Source organism: Centruroides vittatus, unplaced genomic scaffold (genome assembly GCF_030686945.1).
Source record: "Centruroides vittatus isolate TY-2023 unplaced genomic scaffold, ASM3068694v2 contig_347, whole genome shotgun sequence".
Lineage (NCBI taxonomy): Eukaryota > Metazoa > Arthropoda > Arachnida > Scorpiones > Buthidae > Centruroides > Centruroides vittatus.
Genome location: NW_027122171.1, coordinates 2260206 through 2285515, shown reverse-complemented (window position 1 = coordinate 2285515; position 25310 = coordinate 2260206). Strand labels below are relative to the sequence as shown.

Genomic DNA, 25310 nt, shown 5'->3' with positions numbered 1-25310 from the left:
AAACTTTTTTTTTTGAATTTCTATAAATGGTTTATCTTTTTATTTTTGTTATAATTTTATTGCATTTGATTACATTTGATCAAAAGAGTTATTTTTTATTTATTTCATATCTCTAAGTTACAACAAATACAGTTGTATATTTTATTACTACTTTTTTAGAAAGAGAACCAGAATATTTATGTATTTATAAATTCTTACGTTATATCTTTAATATTTGATAAATATAAATTAAAATATTTGTTGTTATGTACCATAGAATAATAAAATTTATCTTGGAAATACTTAACATTGGATTTTCTGTAAGTAGAAATCATTGTAAATGAATTTGTATATTTGCATTTCTCTAAGCAGTTATTATTAACCAATACCATCCATTATATTTTAGTTTTGTTGGATCACTAAGCTTTTAGTTTATCAAAAACTACTATTGATTTTTTTATACTTTGTTTTAAAAAACTTTCAGTTATATTGATACAATTAAAAATTATATGGACTCTACAAAAATCACTTATAACATTGTTCAACATGAAAATCCTGTTGAAAGTTATAAAATGAATATACATAATTATTATTATTTTATATAAGTATTTTAAAAAATAATAAATTATTTATAAATGTATCATAACATATTTTTCTTTTAAAAAGTTTTTAATAATAAAAAAAAACATAATTTTAGGGAGGATTGATAATGATGATGAAAATGAAAGAACAAGTATTAGAAATGCTATATTCTTTTAACATCACTCAGACTGTTGGAAATATAAATTTCAGTTTAAGTTATCAAAGAATGTGCATTTGGGGAATTCAAGTATTTCTTATACTTTACTTATCAAATATTTATTTACATGCATATATATTTTTAATATTTAACAAAATATTTTAGGGTAGCATATATATTTTGGACATGACAAAGCCTTTTTCAAATAATCCTGTAAATGTATGGAATAAAAATTTGCAAAATATTGTAGGAGTCGGTTGCTTTGGAAATATAGAAACACATTGTATTGTAAGTTAGAATTAATGTATTAATGTTTTTTTAATTTTATTATTTAGTTTGATTTAATCTAGGAAAAGTCTATAATGTTATTTAATTAATTTAAATATTTTAAACAATTTCAAAGATTGTCTTAGAAGATGGTATTGTACAACTGTGGAACTTAGAAAATGGAAGTTTGAGAATGGAGTTTAATATTGGACAAAATGTATGCTTTATTTTAATAATATAAATGATATTATTAGTATTTTAATACTTTACTAATATAGAAAACTATGTAAAATTATAATTGTTAGAAAAATTGATTGATAATAGTTATGTAAATAAAAATTTATAAAATTTATATTATATTAGCAGATATGCTCAGTGTTGCCTGAGTAAAACTTACATGTTAAAATTAAAATCATGTTAAAAGTTTGGTTATTTTAGACCAATTCAAATCAACAGCATTATTTTGGCAGTGTTTTCAAATCCAGAAAATGACACTATACTCTTTGAAATGATCGTAAGGAATATGATTTGTGGTTCATGTGGTCCCTTTATTAATTATTATATAATGCTTGCTTATGTAATACTGCATTAACCTTAAATTACACAGTGTCCAGGTTTCATGATGGCTTATATATTTTGTACCTTGCAGAAAATATAAGCCATTAGAGTAACACTGAAAAATTTGATCCAGATTGGTCAAAGGGTTTAGAAGTGTATAGACAACAGACAGACATTTAGTTTATATTTATAGATATGAAAAGATATAAAAAAATAAACAAAAATTGAGTTAATTCCTTAGTTAATATTTATTTATACTGTTGGAGTTATTTCATACATACTTAATAAAACAGATATAAACCTAAATTTAATATACAATACTTATTAAGAGAAAAAAAAAAAAATGCTATTAGTTCAACACAGGTAATAGTTTCTTATATTTTTTAAATATTTTCTTATGTGCTATCTCAAGTTGTGACTAGTCCACCAAGAAATCAAAATTTCCTGCTGGGCTGTTTGCTGTGTGGTTCTTACTTATTATATTTTATTGTATTGTGGCTGTCAGCCATATTGTGTTTTTTTTTTTGTGTTTCTTTTATAGTTTGTAAGTTATAAATACATATACATATATATATATATTTTTTCTTCTTTCTTTCTTCTTCCTTCATTTCTACTTTCTTATTTCCGTTCCTTTGTCTCAGCAATTCGTATATCAACCGTTATCACCGGAGGGGGAGGATTACCCCTTCTAAGAACCAAGGGATAAACAAAGAAGAGGGTATTAGGACTTCCATGAATTTGGGAGTGAGAACAAAAGAAAAGAGGAAGCCCTGAGGACTAAGTGGTAGAAGAACGGACACTTTTTGGCTAGACCTCGAGAGGAATGGAGGTCAAGGCAGCGTTCGAGACTCGAATAAAGAGAGAAAGAAAGGAGGCTGCAGGACCGTCGAGGCCAGAGAAAAATAGGCACGAGGGCCAGAAAGCGCCGAGAGAATAAGAAAATATCGAGGACGAACAGCCGAATAAAGAGGAGGAGGAAAGTCTACCATTGTGGACCCGGGTACTTTCTGTTTATTTCTATATACTTTCTATCTTTTCTAAGTCTATCCGTTTCCCTATTACATTAGTTTTAAGGTAGTTATAAGTTTAGTTTTTAAGTCGGTTGTAAGGATCTTATGTTATGCGCGTGTGTATTATCGCTTGTACGCAAATAAGTGGTGACCCCTTCCCCAGTGAGGATACTCAAGTTGGGATCAATTGTAAATAATAAAGAAAAGAACCGTGTTCCAAGAGAAATAAAGGAATATTTAATGATATATATAAGTTTTTGTGTTCCTATTTATAACATTTGTTCTCGTACGTACAAATCTCTCGATACGAACACCACAGTATTTCACTTGAAATATTGTATTGTATTTGTTGTAACAAAAAGAAAAAATATGACAAGGCTCCCTCTGTCGCGTAGCAGCGGAGTTAACTTTTTTTTAAATGTAAACAACCCGCATGCAAGTCAGCCATGTCGTTTACTCGTGAAGTCCACGTGTAAAGTTATTTATTTCAATAAAAAGTAATAGGTTATGGGCCCAGTCCACGTCCAGTCCACGTGAAAATAAGAAAAGTACAATTTTGAATGAAAGAGATCACTGTGGAGTGCCTCTGAAGTTATACTTGGTTGAATACGTGCGAACGAGAACGAATAGAAGGAAAATGGCTGCCAGCGGGGATTACAAGGTAAACGTAGATAAGCTTGAAGGGCCTGAAGACTGGGCAAAATGGAAATGGCACGTTTCTATGGTGTTGCGTTCATACGGATTAGAAGATATTATTAACGGAAAACGTGTACGCGTTGAGTTACCAACAGAGCCGACGAATGAACAAAAGGCAACATACGTTGAGTGGCAGAAAGACGACGCGAGGGCGGCAAGTTTAATAGCAAGTACGCTAAGTAAACCAGTTGCTGAGCTCGTGTTGACGTGCAACGATGCGAAAGAAATTTGGGATAAATTACATGCGCGATTTGAGCGCAGCAGTACGCAACGTTTGAACATGTTAATTGAAGCCTTCTTTCGAGTTAAACAGGATGAGAAGGAGGTGTTGTAATATGCACGTGGTGAGAGTCGATTTTCTTCACAAAGAGACAGGTATATAAAACAAATAAGACGTGCTTTATTTTTATTTCTGTGAACATATACAGGAAAGGTTCTTGTTGATTCCGACCTCCTGGTTCCTTACTTCCAACAAAAGAACAAAACAACACCTATTTCGATTCACAGTCGAGCAAGAACTTTCGCGATACAAAGAGACACTTAATTTCTAACTTAAACCTACTTATATCTAAAAAGGAAAAGGAAGGGAAAAGATAGATTAGAATGGAGAAACAGAAATATATTTTTAGGAAGGAATGGGTACCCGAGTTGGAAATCGAGGTGGCGGCTGCTGGATGACTTCGTCTTGGGAATTTTCCTCTCCTTTTGGGGACAGATCGCATGCGAGACTCGATACAAAACAAATGTCTTTTATCTTTGGCCTACCAATGTCCTTATTTACGCTATTTCTTTCGTACGTGCTCTTCGTAACTCTTTCAGTCGAAGCAACACTGACTTGGAGACTTCTCTCTGACTGTCCTCCTTCTTCTAGGTCCAAAACCAAAAGTGGCTCACTCCTCTCTCCACTTGCCCTCTGGGCTTTTTCTTAATCTTTGTCCCTAATTAGGTCACCGACCACCCACACTTGGAGGAAAGTTCCAGAAAGTATAGACAAAGGAACAAAGAAAGAAGGAAGGATAGAAAAACACACACATATATATATATCTAAAAAAAATAACAAAAATATATTGGTGTATCACCACAGAGGACATTAGTACGCATGTTGCCAAATTGCAAAAGTTATTTGTTGATTTAAACGACGAATTAACGAAACACGAAGAAAATACTTTGTCTGAAAGAATATTAAACGGCCGAATTTTATCTACATTGGGAAAAGACTATGATAATTTCAAAGACCTTTGGGACACGATTCCGTCAAAAAATCAAAGTTTGAATTTACTCATTAAAAAACTGTGCACGATTGAACTGCGTGATCAAGACACAACCGAAACAAATGCGTTTGTCGCTTTTGGCAAGTATAAAAAGAAGCAGAATTTTGGAAAAACAAAAATGTCAGTGGAACGGGCAAAACAAAAATTTCCATGTAACAAGTGCAAACAATTGGGTCATTGGGCAGCAGATTGTCTGCAGAAAAAGACAGGTGTCGGGAGTAATAAGCAACGAAGTGTCAATGTATTCATTTTACATGTCATGGGCACGTCGGTTGGAAACTACATTGATGCAAATAAATGGTATTGTGATAGTGGCGCAAGCAAGCATATAACCCCAAACAAACAATACTTCGTCTCATATAGAGAATTTGTTGTTCCTGAAGTAATCTCACTTGGAAAGCAAAATGTGAGTATGTATGCACATGGCCAAGGAACAATAAGGATTCAAGTTCGACGAAACAATATCTGGTATAATGCTGAAATGAAAAATGTTTTGTACGTCCCTGATGCAAGTGTCCACTTGTTTTCTGTCAGAGCAGCAGCATCGAATGGCTACAGGATAGTAATCGATGAGAAAAGTGTTAAAATTCGAGACGAAATTGGTAAGAACACTGTCATGACTGGTTACATGAAAAATGGTCTGTACATGCTCGATATACGCATTGTAAAACCATATAAAAACATTCGGGTGAATTTTGTGACAGCGTCTGATACTCTACAGGTGTACCATGAAAGGTTTGGTCATCAAAATAAAATACATGTAAAAGATGTTTTGAAGCAAATGAACATCAACGTGGAAGGTTGCAAAGAAGAATTCTGTGATGGATGTGCTTTGGGAAAAATGCATAGACTACGATTTAAGCAAAGAATGAATCGTCCAACAGTTACTGGCGAATTGATCCATGCAGATGTGAACGGACCAATGTCCACCGAATCTTTAGGAGGAGCACGTTACTACGTATGTTTCAAGGATGACTTCAGCAAGTTTCGATGAATTTTCTTTTTGAAACAGAAAAGCGAAGTATGTGATGTGCTTGAGCAATTTTTAAATGAAGCTAGAACAAATGGACATGTTGTCAAACAATTCAGATGCGATGGAGGTACGGAGTTTGTCAACAAAAGAGTTGCTGAATTGCTCGCAAACAGAGGGATAGAACAATGGATTCCTCCACCTTATACACCTGAGCAAAATGGTGCAGCTGAACGCGAAAATCGTACCATTGTGGAAACAGCACGTTCTATGTTGAATCCAAGCAAATTACCGAAAGGATTGTGGGCAGAAGCATGCAACACTGCCATATATCTTTTGAATTGTACTGGAAAATCTTCAGTTCAGAACAAAGCTCCTTATGAATTATGGTATGGTAGACAAGTAGGAAGACTTGATCATCTGAGAATCTTCGGCACTGGATGCTACGTACATGTAAACAAGAATTTTCGATCGAAGTTTGACAATAAAGCTATTTACGGACAGTTGGTTGGGTATGTTAACGATAAGGATGGATTTCGAGTCTGGATTCCTTCTTAAGGAAAAGTGATGATGTGAAAAGTGACGATGTGAAATTCAAACCAGAAGTAGTCTGCAATCGGCAAAGTGATACTGTGGAATTTGACTTTCCTCGAGAGCAGCAGCCGACATCGGGTCGATGCACTCCGTTGTCTGAGGTGAAGGAACCGGAGGAGGTCACATGACGAAACAGAGAAAATCAAATCAAAACTGAAGAATTCGTCACGACGTCTTCTTCTGGAGGAAGCAAAAATCAAAGTGAATGTGATAAAAGAGAGGAATCAACGGAACTTTTATCGAAGCAAAATAATGAAACTTCTGACAAAGAAAACTGGAGAAGCAAGAGATAGCGAGGTAAACCATCCTGGATGGAAAGCAATGAATTTTTAATGATAGCAGGAGTTGTTGCTGGGGAATACAAAGCCCCAAACTCATTTTCTGAAGTATTGCAATCGAACGAGAGAGAACTACGGATGCATGCCATTCACGAAGAAATGGAATCTCTAAAACAAAACGACACATGGAGGTTAGTCGAACTTCCGAAGGATGCACAGATTGTGAAAAATCGTTGAGTTCTGCGCAAGAAAACTAAAAGTGATGGAAGCACTCGCTTCAAAGCTCGGTTGGTTGCAAAAGGTTATGCCCAAAAACCAGGAATTGACTACGAGGAAACATTTAGTCCTGTCGCACGTTACGACACCATTCGAACCTTGTTAGCAGTAGCAGCTGCAAAGAATATGCAATTGGAACAGTTTGACGTAAAGACAGCTTTCCTCAATGGCATACTTGAAGAGAAAGTGTATTTGGAACAACCAGAGGGTTTTGATGCTGGTACCGGTCGAGTATGTCTCCTGAAAAAAGTCTGTATGGGCTGAAGCAGGCACCACGTTGCTGGAATAAACGATTTATCGGATTTATGAAGAAAGCAAGTTTTCAAAACAGTACTGCAGATCCTTGTCTTTTTTATCGAAACCAGAATAAAAGACAACTGTATATCGCAATTTATGTAGATGATGGTCTTATTGTCGGCAGTGACAAGAAAGAGATCGCTGATTTTTTGAGAGCTCTGCAACAAGAATTTAATATGACGACAGGGTCTCTCAACAATTTTCTTGGGATGAAAATAAAACAATATGAAGATGGATCAATTACAGTAAGCCAAGAAAATTACACAAAAAGAATATTAGAAAGATTCCAAATGGCTGAATCAAATGCAGTCTCAACCCCTGTTGGCTGTGAAGAAAGTGATCTCGACGAGGCAGTGTCATCTGATATACCCTATCGCGAGGCAGTGGGCTATCTCATGTATCTTGCAACTGTGTCTCGTCCAGATATCGCCTTTGCAGTGAATAAAGCTGCTCGAGCTACAGAGAAATCAACTATTCAAAATTGGAATCAGGTAAAGCGTATATTTCGGTACTTGAAAGGTACTATGAACTGGGGCATCATTTATAATAAAGAAGAAGAACTAAAAGTTTACAGTGATTCAGATTTTGCTGGTGACAAGAAGACAAGACGTTCAACAACTGGAATTATTGTGAAATTCTCGAATGGAGCTATATCATGGACTAGCCAATTACAAAAAGTAGTGGCAACTTCCACAACTGAAGCAGAGATTATCTCAGCAAGTGAAGGAGCAAAAGAATTAATCTGGCTACAACGTTTATTGTCTGAATTGATTGAAATGCCAAAGCAGCCTCCAACGCTATATATTGACAATGCAAGTGCTATAAAGCTAGCAAAGAATCTGGAATTTCATCAACGGTCCAAACATATCGAGGTTCGGCACTTTTATGTACGTGAAAGATTTTTAAATGGTGAAATCAAATTGGAGCACATCGACGGAAAGAACCAATTGGCCAATCTGTTGACGAAGCCGCTTGAACGTGTCTGATTTGAACTGCTAAGAGAAAAGATTGGTTTACAAAGATTGTAACCATGTAATCATTAAGCAAGTCTTATTTTTTCTTTTGGAGGAAGTGTTGTAATAAAAAGAAAAAATATGACAAGGCTCCCTCTGTCGCGTAGCAGCAGAGTTAACTTTTTTTTTAATGTAAACAACCCGCATGCAAGTCAGCCATGTCGTTTACTCGTGAAGTCCACGTGTAAAGTTATTTATTTCAATAAAAAGTAATAGTATTTCACTTGAAAAAACAATAAATTAATAAACAAAATACAAATGGTGTCTATCATATTAAATTTAAAAACTTTTATTCTGATTTAGCACATAAAAACTGCATTGTAGGTTGTGTGTAAACAGATGTCCTTCTCACAGCAAATATGGTCTATTACTTGAAATTTTAAAATCACTGATCTTGATTTGGATGTGAATCACTGTGGAAAAGTCCATGCAAACTGTCATTTTGTTTGTTACAATGTCCATTTTGTAACTTTTAATTTGAAAGTAATTGATTACGACTTGGGCCATTGGACCCTATTTTTTTAGATTTTTTTTTTCTTCATGTTGATGCAGAAATGCCTTTTTCTAGCCCATTGTAGGTTTGGCTAGGCTCACAATCAGGGCAGATGGGTGGTGAGGAACGGACTCAGACATACAGTATGTGGGACAGATCACCTACTGACACTCCCCTGGAGATTTTTGACTGTCTGATTCAATTACTAGAATGTTAGGTTGATACCTTAACCATCTCAGCCATCTGACCAGTACATATACATGTGGTCCTGTATTTGGTATATATTCCTGGGCTGAAGTTTGTTGTCAGTCCAATGCTGCTATCTTATGTAAATATCTTGCATAAAAGTTTTAATATTTTCTTTTTTAGGAGGCTCCATATAGGGTCTGAACCACTCTCTGAATGTACTGAAAATGTATTTTATTGTAGCAAATAAAATGTATAAAATAAAAGTGACACAAATGTGAATAATGTGAGTCTGACTGAGACTTTAGTGCACATGTTAGACTTTTATCAAAGTCAGACCAGAGAATTTGATCCTTGACTCTGATACTTTTAGAACAGATAAAATTTGGAAAAATGGGAAAACAGAATGTTTTTAATGAGTGAAAAGCATTGTATTATAATTCTTGGATGACAAGAGAGAAAATATCATTGAATAAAATATGAGTGAAAACTTCAAAATTTAATCAACATTTCTTGGTCAGATGAAAGGTTTGGCATCAAGTGAATATTGAAGATTGACCTTGTGACTTTATCTGTCTAATTTCACTTGGAAAAAAGAAAAGAACTAATCAGTAGATGATGGAAAAGAGTAGAGACCAGTCAGGAAACAAAATTCAGGAACAAACTTTTTGAAAACGATTTCAGGGACAGAGTTGGATTTATCTTTCCTAACAATATGGATTTTCTTTTCCCAAACTCTCTGTGAGTCTGCTCATTCTTTTTTGCATTTGTGTCCTGCTATTGTTGTTTTTATTATCAAAATGCTGTTGTATCTGTCTTCACTGAATTGCAAGCATTGTTGCACATTCTCGGGCTGACTATTGCCCATCCTGTTTCTGGATTCCCTTGGTTAGTCAGTGGCCCTAGGGTAGTTTCATTATTGAGTCCGGGACTTTGTCAGAAAAGAATTGAATTCTTAGATTTAAAGTGGAGCATCCTTTGAACAAAATTGTAAGTTTTCAGTTTTACTAAATATTTCATCTGTAAAGATACTTTGCTTCAGTGTTGTCTGCCATTCCCACATATTGTCCCTTCATTATTTGTTTTGACCTGATTTCTAAATTTCCCCCTTTTCCTCCTTTTTTGGCAGCTTCACATTTACAGTTTTATTGAGGTTATCATTTTTGAAAACAGAAGTACAAGCCTAAATTGGTATTGTTAACAACTGACTTGTTTCAGTTTATTTAGTCTAATATTTGAAGATACAGTACTTTTTAAATTGTTAAAGATAAGAAAAAAAAATTCAATTTGGAGAGTTCTATAGAAAAGTCTTGATAATGAACTAGGCATTGTGGTTACTTGGCTGAATTAATCAATGCACTTTTAACAGTGGGTAAAATTTAAATAATGCTAATGTTTTCAATCCAGTTAAAGAACCATCTTCATGTTGACCAGTTGAAAGTGGAAGAAATATCTGCCAGTTTAGACAGTTTTCAACTGAAGTTCATCTTGGATAACAAAATCTTAATGAAGGAATGTGGAAAAATATTGTAAGAAATTCTTATTATATTTTCATGTAGATGGGGTCACAGGTAGTTGCACATGTTATTTGCTCCGTTTTTTGCTTTTGCCAGCGAATTGTGCTCAGTGTGAACTAAGCTTAGTGTGTGTGTGTGTGAGTGGGTGGGTGGGAGGCAGATTTTTTTCATCCACTTTGAAGCTTAATAATTCCTGTACCTTTTGTTGAAAATTTCTGAAATTTTACAGCAAAGTTTGTATATTAGGAGATTGATGATGTTAAATTTTGGTGGTTAAAGGTTGAAGGGTGGGGAGTTAGAGGAGGTTGTTTATGGTATCTCAAGTAGGATTAGACTTAATGATTTTACTCCTGACTAGCATTTACAATTTTTTATAAAGGTCATCATTACCTTCAAAAGTAAGCTTTTTGCCATTTAATAATAATTAAATATATGACAAGTTTTTTAATAAAATATTATTACAGATGGTGCCTCACACAATTTAAATGTTGTTGCTAGGAAAGTTATGCTGTTACTCATTGCTGGATTTTTATTATTGGTATCAAGACAAAAAGAGATTATAAAGAATAGTCTCTTTAAGTACTCTTTATTTATTGGTTATTATTATGATATGTTTTTCTGTAAAAGACTCAGGCACTAATTAGTTGTCAGATGGTACTTAACATCAAAGAGCTTGTGAAACTGCCTTGCATGTTTTTTTTGTTTAACACTTTCTGCCCTGTGGGCACTAAGAGGGCCTCTTTTTGCAAGCCCATTATGAGTTTGGCCAGGTCCACAATGGGGCAGCCGGGTGGTGAGGGACGGGCCTGACTTATCAGAACAGACCACCCCGAAAAATTCCTGGGATTTTTCGACCCATTCAGATTCGATCCCAGGTCCTTTCAGAGCAGTAGGCTGCCACCTTGACCACTTGGCCATCTGGCCATCTGCTTTGCATGTTATAGTGAGTTAGTCTCAACCATTTCATCTTCCGTTGTGTTTGTACTGATCTATTTCCTTTAACTTGCACATACTCTTCTCACTCCTTTGCCATTTGTTTGTGATGGTGTTTGTATGTATACCAGATGTTAATTGAAAACAATGTGTCATAATATACTCACTGTTCCAATATTGTGCAGCATGAAGAAAGTGAGTAAGCATTTCTTATTAGTTTTTTTTTACCTTTTCAAATAATTTCTTTTATTCACAATTAACATTATTCTGCAGTTTTGTAATTTAAATTTTTCTCTCATTTGCACACAGTGATTAAAAAGAAAGTGATTACATCTTTTTCAAATATTTGATTAAAGATAATTGAGTGGTTATTATGAGATTTAGAAATATAACAACAAATACATCAACCCAATTCAATTAGTGATGCCAAATTATTTCTAATTATATATTAAATTTATCATTAGATGATGACTTAACCACCTACCTGTAGTCAAATTGCTTTATATTTAATAATTAAATTAGCCTTGTTATAGCCTAATAAATAATCTGGTAATTTGTTTTTGAATGAAAATTTTTTGAAGCTTTTGAGTATTTTTGAGTTAGATCTCCATTAATCAGAAATGAATTAAAGAAAATTTTTAAAAATCAGAGAGAAGATGCTAGATTAATACAGCCAACCATGTTTTACACTAGGATGAGCATGAGTGATTAAATAGAAGAGCATTTCCTCATGACACAAATTAGAAAATTGATGTGCACAACAAATCTATGTAAATAAAAATGTAAATGTTTATTTGTTCAAAATCTTAAATCTTCAAAGTTCTTCACCAATTGCTTTGAAATTTTGGCACAACGTTGCATTCGAATACTCATGTGTTTTTATATACCTACTATTATATAGATGTCACACGAAATTCCCCCCTGCGGGGGAGAGGACTGGATTAAGGCTTACCATGAATAACTTGACTTCTATTATACTATTTTAGATGTGGTTTTTTGCATTTTTGATTGTGTTTTAATAGGGTACGTCAAGAGAATGTACAGTAAAAAAGGATTTTTTGAAATTCTCCCTGCGGGGGAAAGGGAAAGGATTAAGGCTTAAGGCTTATCCTAAAGAACTCAGCTTCTACTGTACTATTTAAGATGCAATTTTTTATTTTTAACTGCGTTTTAGTGGGGTACCACATGGGGATGAAAGAAGTGTATCCCTTAATGTCATGAAGATGTTGACAGTGCAACATTCCATTGGTTTATTGAGATGGCCATAAAAAGTATTTAAACTCACTTCACTTTCTTAGTGAAGATTCTTGGTTCTTAAATTTCAAGATTTCATTATAACAACTTCATTATAACTGTTTTTATGGTCCCCAAAATATTGTTATAGCAATGTTTGACTGTATATATATATTTAAGTTAGATATAAGTGAATATTTATTTGAAATATATTTAGAAAAGCAATTTGTATTAGATTTTACATTTGATTTAGATTCTATAATTAATTTGTGCAGCTTAAACTAAAAAAATCATTATATTTAATGACCTTTTAATACAGTCAAACTTTGGTTTATGAATTTAATTAATTCCTAAAAGTTATTTGAAAACTGATTAGTTTTAAAACCAAAACAAATTTTTTCATAAGAAACAATATAAAATGGATTAATCTATTCCTGACCTCCAAAACAGTCTTTTTTTTTTATTTTATTTTTTTAGCTGTACAGTGGTGCCTCGTATAACGTACGCCTCAAATAACGGACGTGCGAACAACGGACTTTCCGGCATAATTGATGACTGCTCCATGGGTGCGTTCTTTAATAGCGGTCGCTCTGCGTCTCTGCTACTACGGGACTGCGCTGCTGTTTGTAGGCATTTAGGACTGACGGTGAAAGAAAGAAAGATGGCGGCACCCGCACTATCGATATTATCATGGAGGAATCTATAATTCTAAAATATGAGCTTTTAAAGGCAAAAGAAGGGCCCCAATTGTAAAATTTAACCATAAAATGGATTATTTGTTGAAAGCGCATTCAAAATAGCCACGAAAAAAATTAGAATGCGGGCTACCATTCGAAAAAAATTCGTAAAGACACATCACCGCGTGCACTAACTTGCGCTTTCACAATTTCTAAATTTTCATTCATAAAACCACATAATGGACCCGGAAACGAAACTATCTGAGCCATGGAGGACGCCATGTTGCTTTCCACAATAAACTACTGCTACAAGCGGCCGTTTTTGCCGTTCGACAGCGCGCACTCCCACCGGAATTTAGGAACGCGTTCCGCAGGAATTTTTAAACGGATGTCGCTTGCGAAGAGTTACGCGGAGGAATAAAAGAACGCATCCCATGTTCATTTATTTTATGATACAGTACGGTTATTTTATGCTGCAGAACGAATTAGATGTTTTAACATGTATTTCTATGGGAAAATGCGTTTCGTATAACGGACGTTTCACTTAACGGACGTGCACCTGGAACGGATTAAGTACGTTATATGAGGCACCACTGTATTTCATGCATAAAATTGTCTACAAATGCAATGTAATATTATATACAGGGTGGGCCAGCGAAAACGAAACGGCAGAGTGTTCGTGTTCGTCCAAGCAAATCGCTCGTACAGGTCGATTTTACTCTCGAGGGGACATCTTATGCAATAAAGTTTTTGCGATTCTGAATATTAACTAAACAAACAATTTTTTCGAAATAAATGTCTGTTTAGTTAATACAAAATAAATGAGTTTTTAAAATTTTTTGTTGTCTGTTGCATTCAGAATCGCAAAAACTTTATTGCAAAAGATGTCCCCTCGAGAATAAAATCGACCTGTCCGAGCGATTTGCTTGGATGAACACGAACACTCTGCCGTTTCGTTTTCGCTGGCCCACCCTGTATATTAAAAGCAAAATGATCCATCATCACCAACTGAAACTAAAAATAACACTTTACAAAGAAGTATTATAAATAAAGACTGAACTCTGCCTAGATGAAGTATAACCAAATCAATCATTAAATGGCTCTCTAGTATTAAGAAATATTAATTATTTATATTTTAATATGTAATATTATATTAATAAATTTTTATTATTTAATTTAACTTAAGCATATTTAAATACTAATTCTCGAATCTCGAATGCCATTTATATTACATAAATGTCAATTAATGCGGTTTTTATTAATTAATTTGATTTTGATTCAATTGTGGCATGTACCAAAAAATGAAAATAGTATCTTTCCTGCATGTGCATTGAAATTTAATTTAAATAGCAATGTCATCAATGATTTGTGTTGTGACATCTAATGATGCAAGATGAATCTCGGTGCCAGTATGAATTTGTAGTCCTGTTGATTGGTTGGGCTATTGACTTTCTTTAACATAGGGAGTATAGCAAGTTGACCATCTGTGGTCAGCTCTTGCCAAGTAGCTTGTTTGGCAACCAGGGCAAATATAAGTTCAAAATTTTATTTGTGAACTGATTTTTTAAAAAGTGAGGTGTTCAAAACCTGGGGTTTGACTGTAATTGGATACATACAATTAATAAGCACTTATGTAAAGAATTTTTAGTGAATAACAATTTTCCTATTGAATCGTGATTATGATGATGATATTTATCTTTTAAATAAAGTAAATTTTATTATAATAGGCAACAGATTTGGCATGTAGTCCATTGTGTTCTCTATTGGTTGTAGCAACAACTCTGGGATTTTTATACTTCTACGATTTGAGTGAATTTGCACTTCAAAAGAGAAGACTTATTAAAATTCTTCGTCTTTTCAATGAATCAATTCTTAGTGTAAAGTATGTTTCATTAAAAATTATTAATAAATATTTTTAATTGTTAACAACAAACATTTTTAAACTATGCCTAATTCAATGATAATTGAACTTGGCACTTGATTTCAGCAATTTAATTTTCCATAATTTATTACAGTTTTGATAATAATGGGGAATATTTAATAGTAGTTGGAAGAAATAATATATTATATGTGCTTGGTGGTTCTCCATCTCATTTCTTTGATGTCTGTGGTTATATTGGTAAGTGAATATTATTATGATAGATGATGTAAGACAATCTATAATGCTTATTGAAATCTTTATATATCATATAAAATTTGATGCCAATATATACTATACATGTTGTATATTGAGTTAATGGTGAATACTGCAAAACTAGCAAGAAGACTGTGCCTGAGGCAATGCTAACCTGTTTTGTTAATTATGGGGTCCCTTAGTTGTCTGTGTGGCTAAATGCCATTATTGTACTGTATAGTTATATTTTATATTATATTAGAATATATATTTTCCTTCCTTCTTCCTAGTACTATTATCTTCCCTTCCTGGTATTTTCTCCTGACCGGTGCTTAACAGCTCAACAGGTGGTCTCTTTTGGACAATGGGACGGTATGCGGCCCTCAGGGCAGAACGGGGACGGAGTGGTCATTCTTTGGCTAAGACTCGAGAAGGAAAGACGCGCCAGAGGTAGCCTCCACCACGTTTTTGGGACCACGTGGAGAGGACAAAGAAGTACGAGGGAACGTAGAAAAATTCGGATTGAAAGAAGAGAAGTTCAAGAGTATTTTTATTCCCGTCTGTCAAGGAATTTACGTTTTAGTGACGAAGTTACATCGTTTGTGATTAAGAAGAGATCCACCAACCATTGTATATAACGCACCGTGATAATGCCATAATATTTGGGTACCCTTTTCTCTTTCAATCTATCCTTTACTTTATTCGTCCTCATTTTCCCATTATCCTAATTTAGGGTATCCAATTATCCAATTATCCTATTATTTTAGGCCTAAATTTATTTAAATTATTTAATTAAAATTCTAATTATCCTAATTTAGTTATAATTAGTTATAAGTTTAGTTATAAGGTGTATACAGTCAAACCTGTTTTTATGCGGGGGATAGGGACCGCATTAAAAAAAACGCATAAAAAAAAAATCTCACGAAACTTCACGAATGGCTGTAAAAAATAGTTTTCACAACACAATTAAAAAATATTTTTTTAATGCGGTCAACAGGGACCGCATAAAAAAAGTCTCACATAGAAAATAACTCGAAACCGTACGAAATAGAATTTATTGACAACAGATGTCAGCACTTGACTGCATCGTCTGGTCTATCGTCTGTTTTACATATTTTTGTCCAGGTGGTGTTTTGTTGACTTAAAAAGTAAATTATTTCATTTTTCGCATATTCATGCAATAATATTACTATAATAAGTTCATTTATGCTATAATAAGTTTATTTAGCTATAATAAGTCAATGTAAGACATGACGAATCGCACGAGACTAGTCGCCAACTATACCGCACAAATTAAAAATTCGCATTAAAAAAATCACACAAATAAAAATCGCACATAAAAAGAGCGCATAAAAACAGGTTTGACTGTATATATATATATATATATATATATATATTTACTTGTCGGGGAGAGATATTTTTTGTATTGCTGGCATTCTACAAGTTCCTGTATCTTATCACGCGAATTAAAGATTCTGTTTTTGAAAATTCCAGTTTCTTTGTACTCGGTATTCGCATAACCCACATCTGTGTGCTTTAGTACCTTTCACAATGAGCTCAGACATCTGTCTAGATAGGACTGTTCTGGTTATGTGAAACAGTCATTATTTAATTTCCTTTTGCATAGAATTCTTGGGAATTCTACATGTGTATGATGTAGAATTCGCATTTTTCACCGGATGCTTGCCCTCTGGTGTTTAAAAACAAAACTATTCTATCTGGGTCATTTGATTCATTCTTATGTATTATCAGCAGTAAAGATGAATAGCAATAGAAAAAGCAAAGCTTTTTGTTATGATCCAAATTGCAATTTCAAATGGGAGCCTAATATACATTTTCATCTATTCCCACATGAAAAACAGATGATTATTCGGAAATCCGTCGGTTATATTTATGAGCTTCTCCAAATTCTGAGAATGGATTAGACTGTTAAGAATTCGCAGTTTTCCGATTGTCCAGCTTTACATGAACAAGTTACGTTGTCAATTTTAAAACATAGTTTTTTAAAGTTTAAAATGCCAATAATTTTGTGTGGAACAGGTCGGATTTAAGCATTTCGAAGCCCTAAGCTGAACTCTGTAAGGCCCCTTACCAACCCTTCACAATTTTAGAAGTCAATCATAAAAAGAAAAGAATTAAATCAGACTATGTCTCTGATTTAATATGGATATTGGAAGAAAAAGATGAGGTTTCACTAGTCTTCTGTTTTATAACTGAATTTAATTAAATTTTTATACCTGTTCCATTAAAAATCTTTTTTAAAATTAGTTTTATCAATTTTTTTTTTAAAGATCTTATATTAATTTTTAGAAAAAATTAATGAAATACTACACAAAATAAAAAGTGAAGCATATTTTGTTGGTTTGTAAAAAAATGTTTATTACAAAATTTGACTTCAATTTTCTTTTTTGTACAAATGTTTGAGGCCCCTTGAAAGTCTAGGCCCTAAGCAACAATTTGCATAGCTTTTTACTTGTAAATCCGGCCCTGATAGGACAATGTCAAAGCTGATGTTTTTTAACACAAAGAGCACAAATATGTATAGAACAATCTCGTGCATTTGTTTCAATACCACATAATGACGTGTCCTGCTAGCAATAATTGTTCGCCTTCTATAAAACTTCTCGATAAACAGCTACAAGCATCATATATTATTATATCGGACAGTAATATATGATTAATTTTACATTACTAGTTACAAGCGACCCAGATAAAGTAGCCGTTTTGTAAAAATGCAGCGTCTTCTACAGTTCATGAAAAACGCGAATAGTTTCTCTCAACCTATGTTATATCTATAGAACATATGTGTTCTACAAACTTGCCCCAAATGTTCCCCCAAAAAGTCTTAAGTTTTTATTGCAAATTTATTCCAATGTACTACAACATATTTTATTTGCAGACAATTTCCATGTTTACCGTTTTATTCAGTTCAATAAAGTTTATTAGTTTATTGCTTTATTGTTTCATGAGAATAGTGAACATGAAATTGCTGCTCAAATTTTGAGTATATTGATGCTAATATTCCTTGTAATAAAAAGTATATAAATGATGTTCTACAGTCTCAGAAAGGTTGAGAACCACTGATGTGGATTATAAAAAGTTTTTACAAAACTCAATCAATTAGGAATTAATGGAAAAGGGACAAAACTCCTTTTTTTTAAATAAAATACAGAAGTATTTACTGGTAATTCAAAATTAGATGATTAATGAATGTTAGTAATATGCAAGCAACTACATCTAAATATATTTTCTTTGATGACAATATCTTATTATTGTTAATGTTAAACTTTATCCATCAATGCATTAAAATTAATACTTTTAATTATTTGTACCACTTTGTCATTGAGCCTTATCAAATAGCAGAAAAATTAATAATGGATTATTTTTTTTTTAATTTTCTTCTTAAAATATGACAATCTGTTAGTCTATAGGTTAACAGAATTGTTGGAATTTTCATGATCTAGAAAAACAAACAAATAAACAAAGGAATTGAAATAATTCAGCATATATATATATGCTGGATGATTGTAATTAAAGTACCCTATTCAATGTTGTCTAAAGAGAGATTTAGCAGTCCAAATACAATGAAATCTGCAGTGGCGTAGCAAACATAACTGGCGCCTGGGGCATGACACTTTATTGGCACCCCCTCCCTTCTCCAAGAAACACACATAGTTTGTCTTGGAGACCATTTTGGTGCCTCTCTGCGAGTGGCGCCCGGGGCATGATACATCCCCTTGCACCCCCCTCACTACGCCACTAGTGGTAACACTTCAGGACGGTGGAAAACATATCTGTAAAAAGAAATTATTACTGAAACTTACCATTGATGCAAATTTGGTTTGCATGCAACAAACATTTTATTTGTACAAGACATCAGGAGTCACTGCAGTGACTCCATGCCAAGTAAAAAAAGTCACTAGCTGACTATATACATAAGAATCAAAGTTTCCAGTTTTCGGGGGTCATTTCTCTGGCCCCCAAACACCAAAAGTAATTCCAAATATCTTGTTTGAAAGAAAATTCTTAGGTAGTGTGCAAAATTTCAAGATTTTCCATAATGTGGTTGCTGAAATATTAGCAATTGAAAAGTTCAAAAAGTGCCAAAAAAAAACTGTATTTTCTTCTTTTTCTTCTTCTTTTTCTTCATCCTGCACTGCAGATGCTTGCAGAGAAAAAACTACTGAGTCTAGAAAGCTCAAATTTTAAACCACTCTCATAATCAGTGAGGTGCTTGCCAAACTTCCGAGTTGATAGGTCCTAGTTCACGGGGGTTTCCCATAGAGCTAATTCAGTTTATAAGCATAAAATTAAGCCATAAAAGATAAAATTGCATGGAAACAAATGAAAATGTTACTCAGAATTACAAAAGCTCAAATTTATGTGAATTAAAACTATATAAAAAGTTTTCTTAATATCAATTTTTCTAAATGGTATATCGAAAGAATTGGTTGGCAGTGTGCTTGATTGGCAGTGCATTGGTTGGCAACGTGTTCAGTCAGTGTCTCCAAGCCCCAACTGATCTTAGTATTGATGTAATAATACAATTTTCAAACAAAAACAATTGATATTCAAACAAAAACATTGAGATGTAAAAAAATTTTTTGCCAAATAAAAATTTATGACAATTTGATGGTCAGAATTTTTCTTAGGCATTTTTCTTTGGTAAAGACAAGCTTGGCACTTGGAAAAGGTATCTACAAGACTTTTATCTGTATTATTGTTTTCTACACTTCTCCTTCAAGTGCCAACTTATCTTTACCAAAGAAAAATTGCTAAGAAAAATTTTGATCGTCATCTAAATTGTCATAAATTTTTATTTGGCAAAAATTTTTTTACATCTCAATGTTTTTGTTTGGATTTATCTATACAGAAATCTTAGCAATGCAATGGATACTGTTCAATTCAAGTTTTACACTTTCAGTCTGTCTGAAAGTGTAAAACTTGAAGATGATAAACAACATATTTAATGGAAACCTTAATTGATCCTCTATGATAGTTCCCACATGCAGTATGACACTGTCAAGGCTGTCAAATTTGTAATATGCTCTCAATAAACTATAGTTCTTAAGTGTCCTCACAACCAAAAATTACATGGAGTAAGATCCAAAAATGAAGTGGTCAAGCAGTAGAAAATGAATGAATGATTGCTCTGATATTGGAAAACTGTTATTGCAGAAACTGCTGTACATAGTGTCTTATATGTGGAATCATTTTACCTTACACAAAAGTGGTTGACTCAAGGCATTGTTGCTGTTTCAGTTTGGGTATAACAAAAATGTGGAGCATCTTTCAGTATCTCTTGAGAAATGTGACTGTGAATGCACACCAGATTGTAACATTAGGGAATCTGCTGGAAAATATGAAGGTTTTCCAAGTTTTAATGCAACAGTTACAGTTATTCACTGTTTCATCAAGGTGAAAATGTTCCTCCGTGCTTTTCAGAATCTTTCATGGTCATGACATATTCACTTTATTATGGCAATGACAGTCGATTCAGAGATCAATTGAGTTACCCTGTTGGTGGCAAGCAACTACTGGTTGTGACTGATCTAATGCAGATAACAATGCACTAACTTTCTCAGTATTTTATGCACTGCCTTAAGATATGTATAACTGGCACAAAGTTGCACATGAACTACTGAAGCCCACAACATTATTCATTAATTGTTCAAAAATGGCTATGGTAACATCAGCAACTTGTGAATTGATACATTTGCACTCTTCATTAGTCTGAACTCCTAAATGTTCAGTTTCCTCAAATCAATGGTTGTTCATTTGAGAGCTTATGATGTGGCAATATGCCATATTTTATACATATTTTTGTATTAATTTTAGATCTTTTTCTTCCTTTCTTCTTTCTTCTATTGTCTGAACTTTCCAAAATATTCTTCCCAATTTGTTCTTCTTGGGAAGGATGACTAATCCCCTTGAACAAAGGGAAGGAAGCAAGCCTGAGGGCTAAACAGTGGGATAAGGGACATTCTTGGCTGAGATGTCGGAACAATCGGATGACAAGGTGGGACTCTCTATGTTGTTTTAGCAGTGAGTAGAGATGAGAAGAGGCAAAGGCAAGAATTAACAGCAGATCTGATATAAAAAAAAAGAGACATCATAAGGACTTCGGAACAACATAAAAATGAGTTAAGAGAAATCAAGAATTTGCCCGTCATTCAAAAAAAGGAAAAAGATATTGAGACTTTCATCAAGACCACCTCAAGACTACCATCACAGGCCGCGTACCCTCTTTTATCTATCTTTATTTCTATTATCCTTCAGCATATATCAATATCTTCTGTCTTTAGGTTAAGTTAGTGTTAAGTGTTAAATTGTAATTTACATATAATAGTTGTACAGAACTCATTGTTTTATTTGTTGTGATAGTTGTACCGGCATCTGTTCATTCTATTAAAGTTGTACTACACGTATTGTAACATTGCATATTGGGACTAGAGGAGTTGCTATCCCAACAAACTGATTTATTTTCACGTGAAATAAAGGTATCATTTTGTTAATGTATCCTTGTAGCTCTCATATCGCACTTATTTTCACAGGAATTAATATACCATAGTATAAATTTATATGATGGTGAAGTTTCTGAAGTGTAGGCACAGCATTGTTGTTGTTTTCATAAAACAGCTTTGCAAGAAATGCATGTTTTGATAAGGTAATGGTCATTATAGCAGATAAGAATGACATTCAATAATTGTGACCTGTTTTATTATTAGAACTTGGCTGCAACATGTGTGCTTGTGCAAGGGAAACTGCTTTTTCAATGCTTACAGTGCCAAGAGTGCATGGTGGTGAGTTTTGGTACTGTTTTTTTAAGGAAATGGTTTCTAATGTGTTTGAAATGTAACCTACCAGATTTGGTTGTATTTAGACTGCTAAATACATATCTAGATAGTATTGAATAAGAGTACTATAATTACAATTACATGGTATTGAAAATAAGATGAAGAATATAATAATAATGACTAAAAACACTTTAAAATGTCAATTATTTTCTAATTAAGTATTAAATTAAAGTCTGAATAATATATATTTTGTAGAAAAAGTTTTTATTTTTAAGAGTGAGTTTAAGTTTAATTTTAAGTAATAAATAATTAACAAAATGTACTTCACTATCAATGGAAACATGTAATATTTTCAGATAACTAAACCTCTTTAGCAAATGTAAGCAATTCACAAATGAAAACGTTTGTGAATTGCTACATTTTACATATTTTGCTGGAAGCTGAAGAGGTTTAGTGGTCTGAAAAAAACAATTAACTTATTTATAGTGATAAAGTCAATGTTTGAATTTAATAAAAATGATTTTAAAATATTTTTTAAACAGTAATGGATAGTGAAGTTATGGATGTAACATTAATGTCAGATTCTAAAGACCTACATATATTAACATTATCATGTGGAAAAACAAATTCAAAAGAAAGAGGAGGTGACATTCTGAATTACATGAGTATTCCTCTGAGTATATCTTTTGGTAATATCTTTTCATATTTTTTATTTATAATTTAATGCCAATATATTGTATAGTTAAAATGTTATAAGTCATATTATGTTAATGTTAGATTTTGATGAAACAAGCTGGTATACAAAATATTGTTAACATAAATAAGTTTATTTTTAGTGAATTTGATATTTTTGTATGTTTAATCAAACACTTACTATTATTTATTTTCACAATACCTTTATTTACAAAGACCTCTGCTCCGCAGAGCACCGCAGAGGTTAAAATACAACTATAAATAAGATAATAAGACAGAAGGGTTACATAATTACTGATACAAACATACAATTATAAAATAGAAAATATATACAGGAATCATTGCAGCATACTATATACACAACTGATACAATACAATACTACTATCAAAATAAAATATACTTACACATGAGAAATAAAAGATTTATCAAAAGAGAAATAGATTTGTCAAAATAATGAGTGTGGTAAATTGTAAAATAAAACATAACAGGTGAAGTACATGACAAGGTACATCATTCGCTATGTAACCTAGGAGTAAAAGATAATGCATAGAAATACAATAATAATCTGAATTAATTAGCAGAATGACATTAGGACAAAGAATAACACACATGGTTATCAATAAGACAGAGTGAATATACACACACAGGCAAAGATAGCACTTACAAAACATACAGATTACATATATACTTTTGACAATGTGATGAGGCTAGAAAACACAGCACCTTTATGGAAGCCTTCTATTATTGCCCATATGCTTAAAATAGTCTTTGATGAGGCTTTTCAGTTCCTGAAACAGTGTCATTTCTTATCAAATCATGTGGAAGGCAAGGCTAGTGTATGCCAGCTGCACCAGTAAGAAGTTGGAGCTTCAGCCAATTGCTTTCAGTCACTGGTAGATGTAGTGCAGTGGCCCATCCTCCATATTGCATATGGTGCAGGTACCTTCTTAAATTTTAAATCTTTGCAGGTAGCTGGCAAACGATCCATGCCCAGTCAGAAACTGGGCTTCCTTATGAAGAAGTGTCTATTTTGGCCTATGTTGTCAAAGATACTTGGGGAAAAAAAGGCAAGTAGTTGCGCCTGTGTTTTCGTTATTCCAGTTGTGTTCCCAAGAGTGGTTACACTCTCCTCAAAATAGCTCTAGCACTATTCTTTTTTATTGCATTGTGAGCATAAACACCTTTACTGTCCTCAGCAGCCTGCCTGGCCAGAGCATCTGCTCTGTCATTCCCAAGCAGGCCCTGGTGCCGTGTAACTCAGGAAAGGGCATAGCTGTTGTTACTCTCCAATGCCAAATGATTAATTTTGCTGACAGTACTTAGAGTATATTTGATATCCTGGATGATGTGAGTAGAGGAGGCTGAATCAGTATATATATTGATAGCTTGATGGTTACTATTACACTTACTATTAAATTTTTTTCTTATTATTTATACATAATTTATTGATGAAATTATTTGTCACCAAAACAATGGTTTTTGATATTTGTTGTATTGAGCCAATTAAAATGAACTCACACAATTCTCATGTTTATTCAATATTGTTACTAATTAAAGATATCACACAGACAAAAATAAGATAAAATTTATGTAAAATTTAATTTTAATGTAACATTAAAAACAAAATTATAATTTAATATCAATAGATTTATGTTATTCAAATTGTATTAAAATTTAGTTAAAAATGGTAAAATCATAAAGTAAGTGAGTAATAAAATTTAATATTTAATGTCAAAAGAATGACTATTGGAAGAAATTGTTAGAAGTAAGCATAAGATTGATTAAGAGAAGTAATCTTGTGAGGACCCAGATGAGGTCCGAAATCGCAAAAATGCAGAATTCTGTTGTGAAAAAAAATAACGATAGGTTATATAAGAGAGAGAGAGAGAGAGAGAGAAAAAACTCTTAATCAAAACAACGTAACGAAAAATGTAAACAACGAGTCTCGGGATGACATCAACGCGTGTTAAACGACCTGTTAATGTTTAATCCAAAGGTAGAACTCTAACACACGCACTCATAAAGAGATATAAGGTTGATACAAATATTCAAAGAAAAAATTAAACATAGGAAAACAATTTCAGAAAAAGGGAAAAATTGAAGAGATAGAAAAATATTGCGTGATCGTTAGAATTCCAAAATGACATCAATTGCAAACAACGGATTAAATTATGAGTGCAGGTGTTGTGGTTCTATCAACAATCTTGGAGCATAGTCGAAAAAGGGTGTCAAATAGACACCTCGAATCGGACTTTTCCCGCGACCCGACATGGTCTCGTTTTGCGTTTGAAAACAAAGAGGAGACCAATAGGAAAGCGAGGAAAGGGACGAGGGACCAATCCGCAAGGTGGATAGGACACGAGAAAAACGTATAAAAACTGGGACTTCAAGGTCACAGGAGAGAGTTTTTCGGAATGACGGACATGCCTCTTGTGGATTAAGACAGTGTCTGTAGTGTCGTCGCTCGGAACTTTAAGTGTGTCACCGCCCGTCACCATTGTCCAACGGTCCTTCTCGTCCGCCCGGGACTGGATAGATCGACCAACCGAACTCTCACGTTACTGAAGATCGCTGAGATTTGGAATGATCAAATCGATGTAAGCATGAATTCGTCCAAATAAACGGTTTTCCGCATGTAAACACTTGTTATCATTTGTTTCCTTTGCCACCGCCCACATACATGGGTTCCCTTAAGCTCATCCTGACGCGGGATTAATTG

At 33.4% G+C, this 25310-nt stretch overlaps 1 protein-coding gene across 4 annotated transcripts in view; it reads left to right on the top strand.

The window, feature by feature from the left end:
* LOC136974310 (cilia- and flagella-associated protein 43-like) overlaps positions 1–25310 on the top strand; it is a 124541-nt gene that overhangs the window by 39360 nt on the left and 59871 nt on the right. For all 4 annotated transcript variants that reach the window (XM_067269154.1, XM_067269156.1, XM_067269155.1 and 1 more), the window contains 6 exons: positions 677–808; positions 884–1006; positions 1122–1202; positions 14715–14869; positions 15003–15106; positions 22440–22586. In XM_067269154.1, the coding sequence (XP_067125255.1) occupies positions 677–808; positions 884–1006; positions 1122–1202; positions 14715–14869; positions 15003–15106; positions 22440–22586 (742 nt within the window). The remainder of the gene's footprint in view (positions 1–676; positions 809–883; positions 1007–1121; positions 1203–14714; positions 14870–15002; positions 15107–22439; positions 22587–25310) is intronic.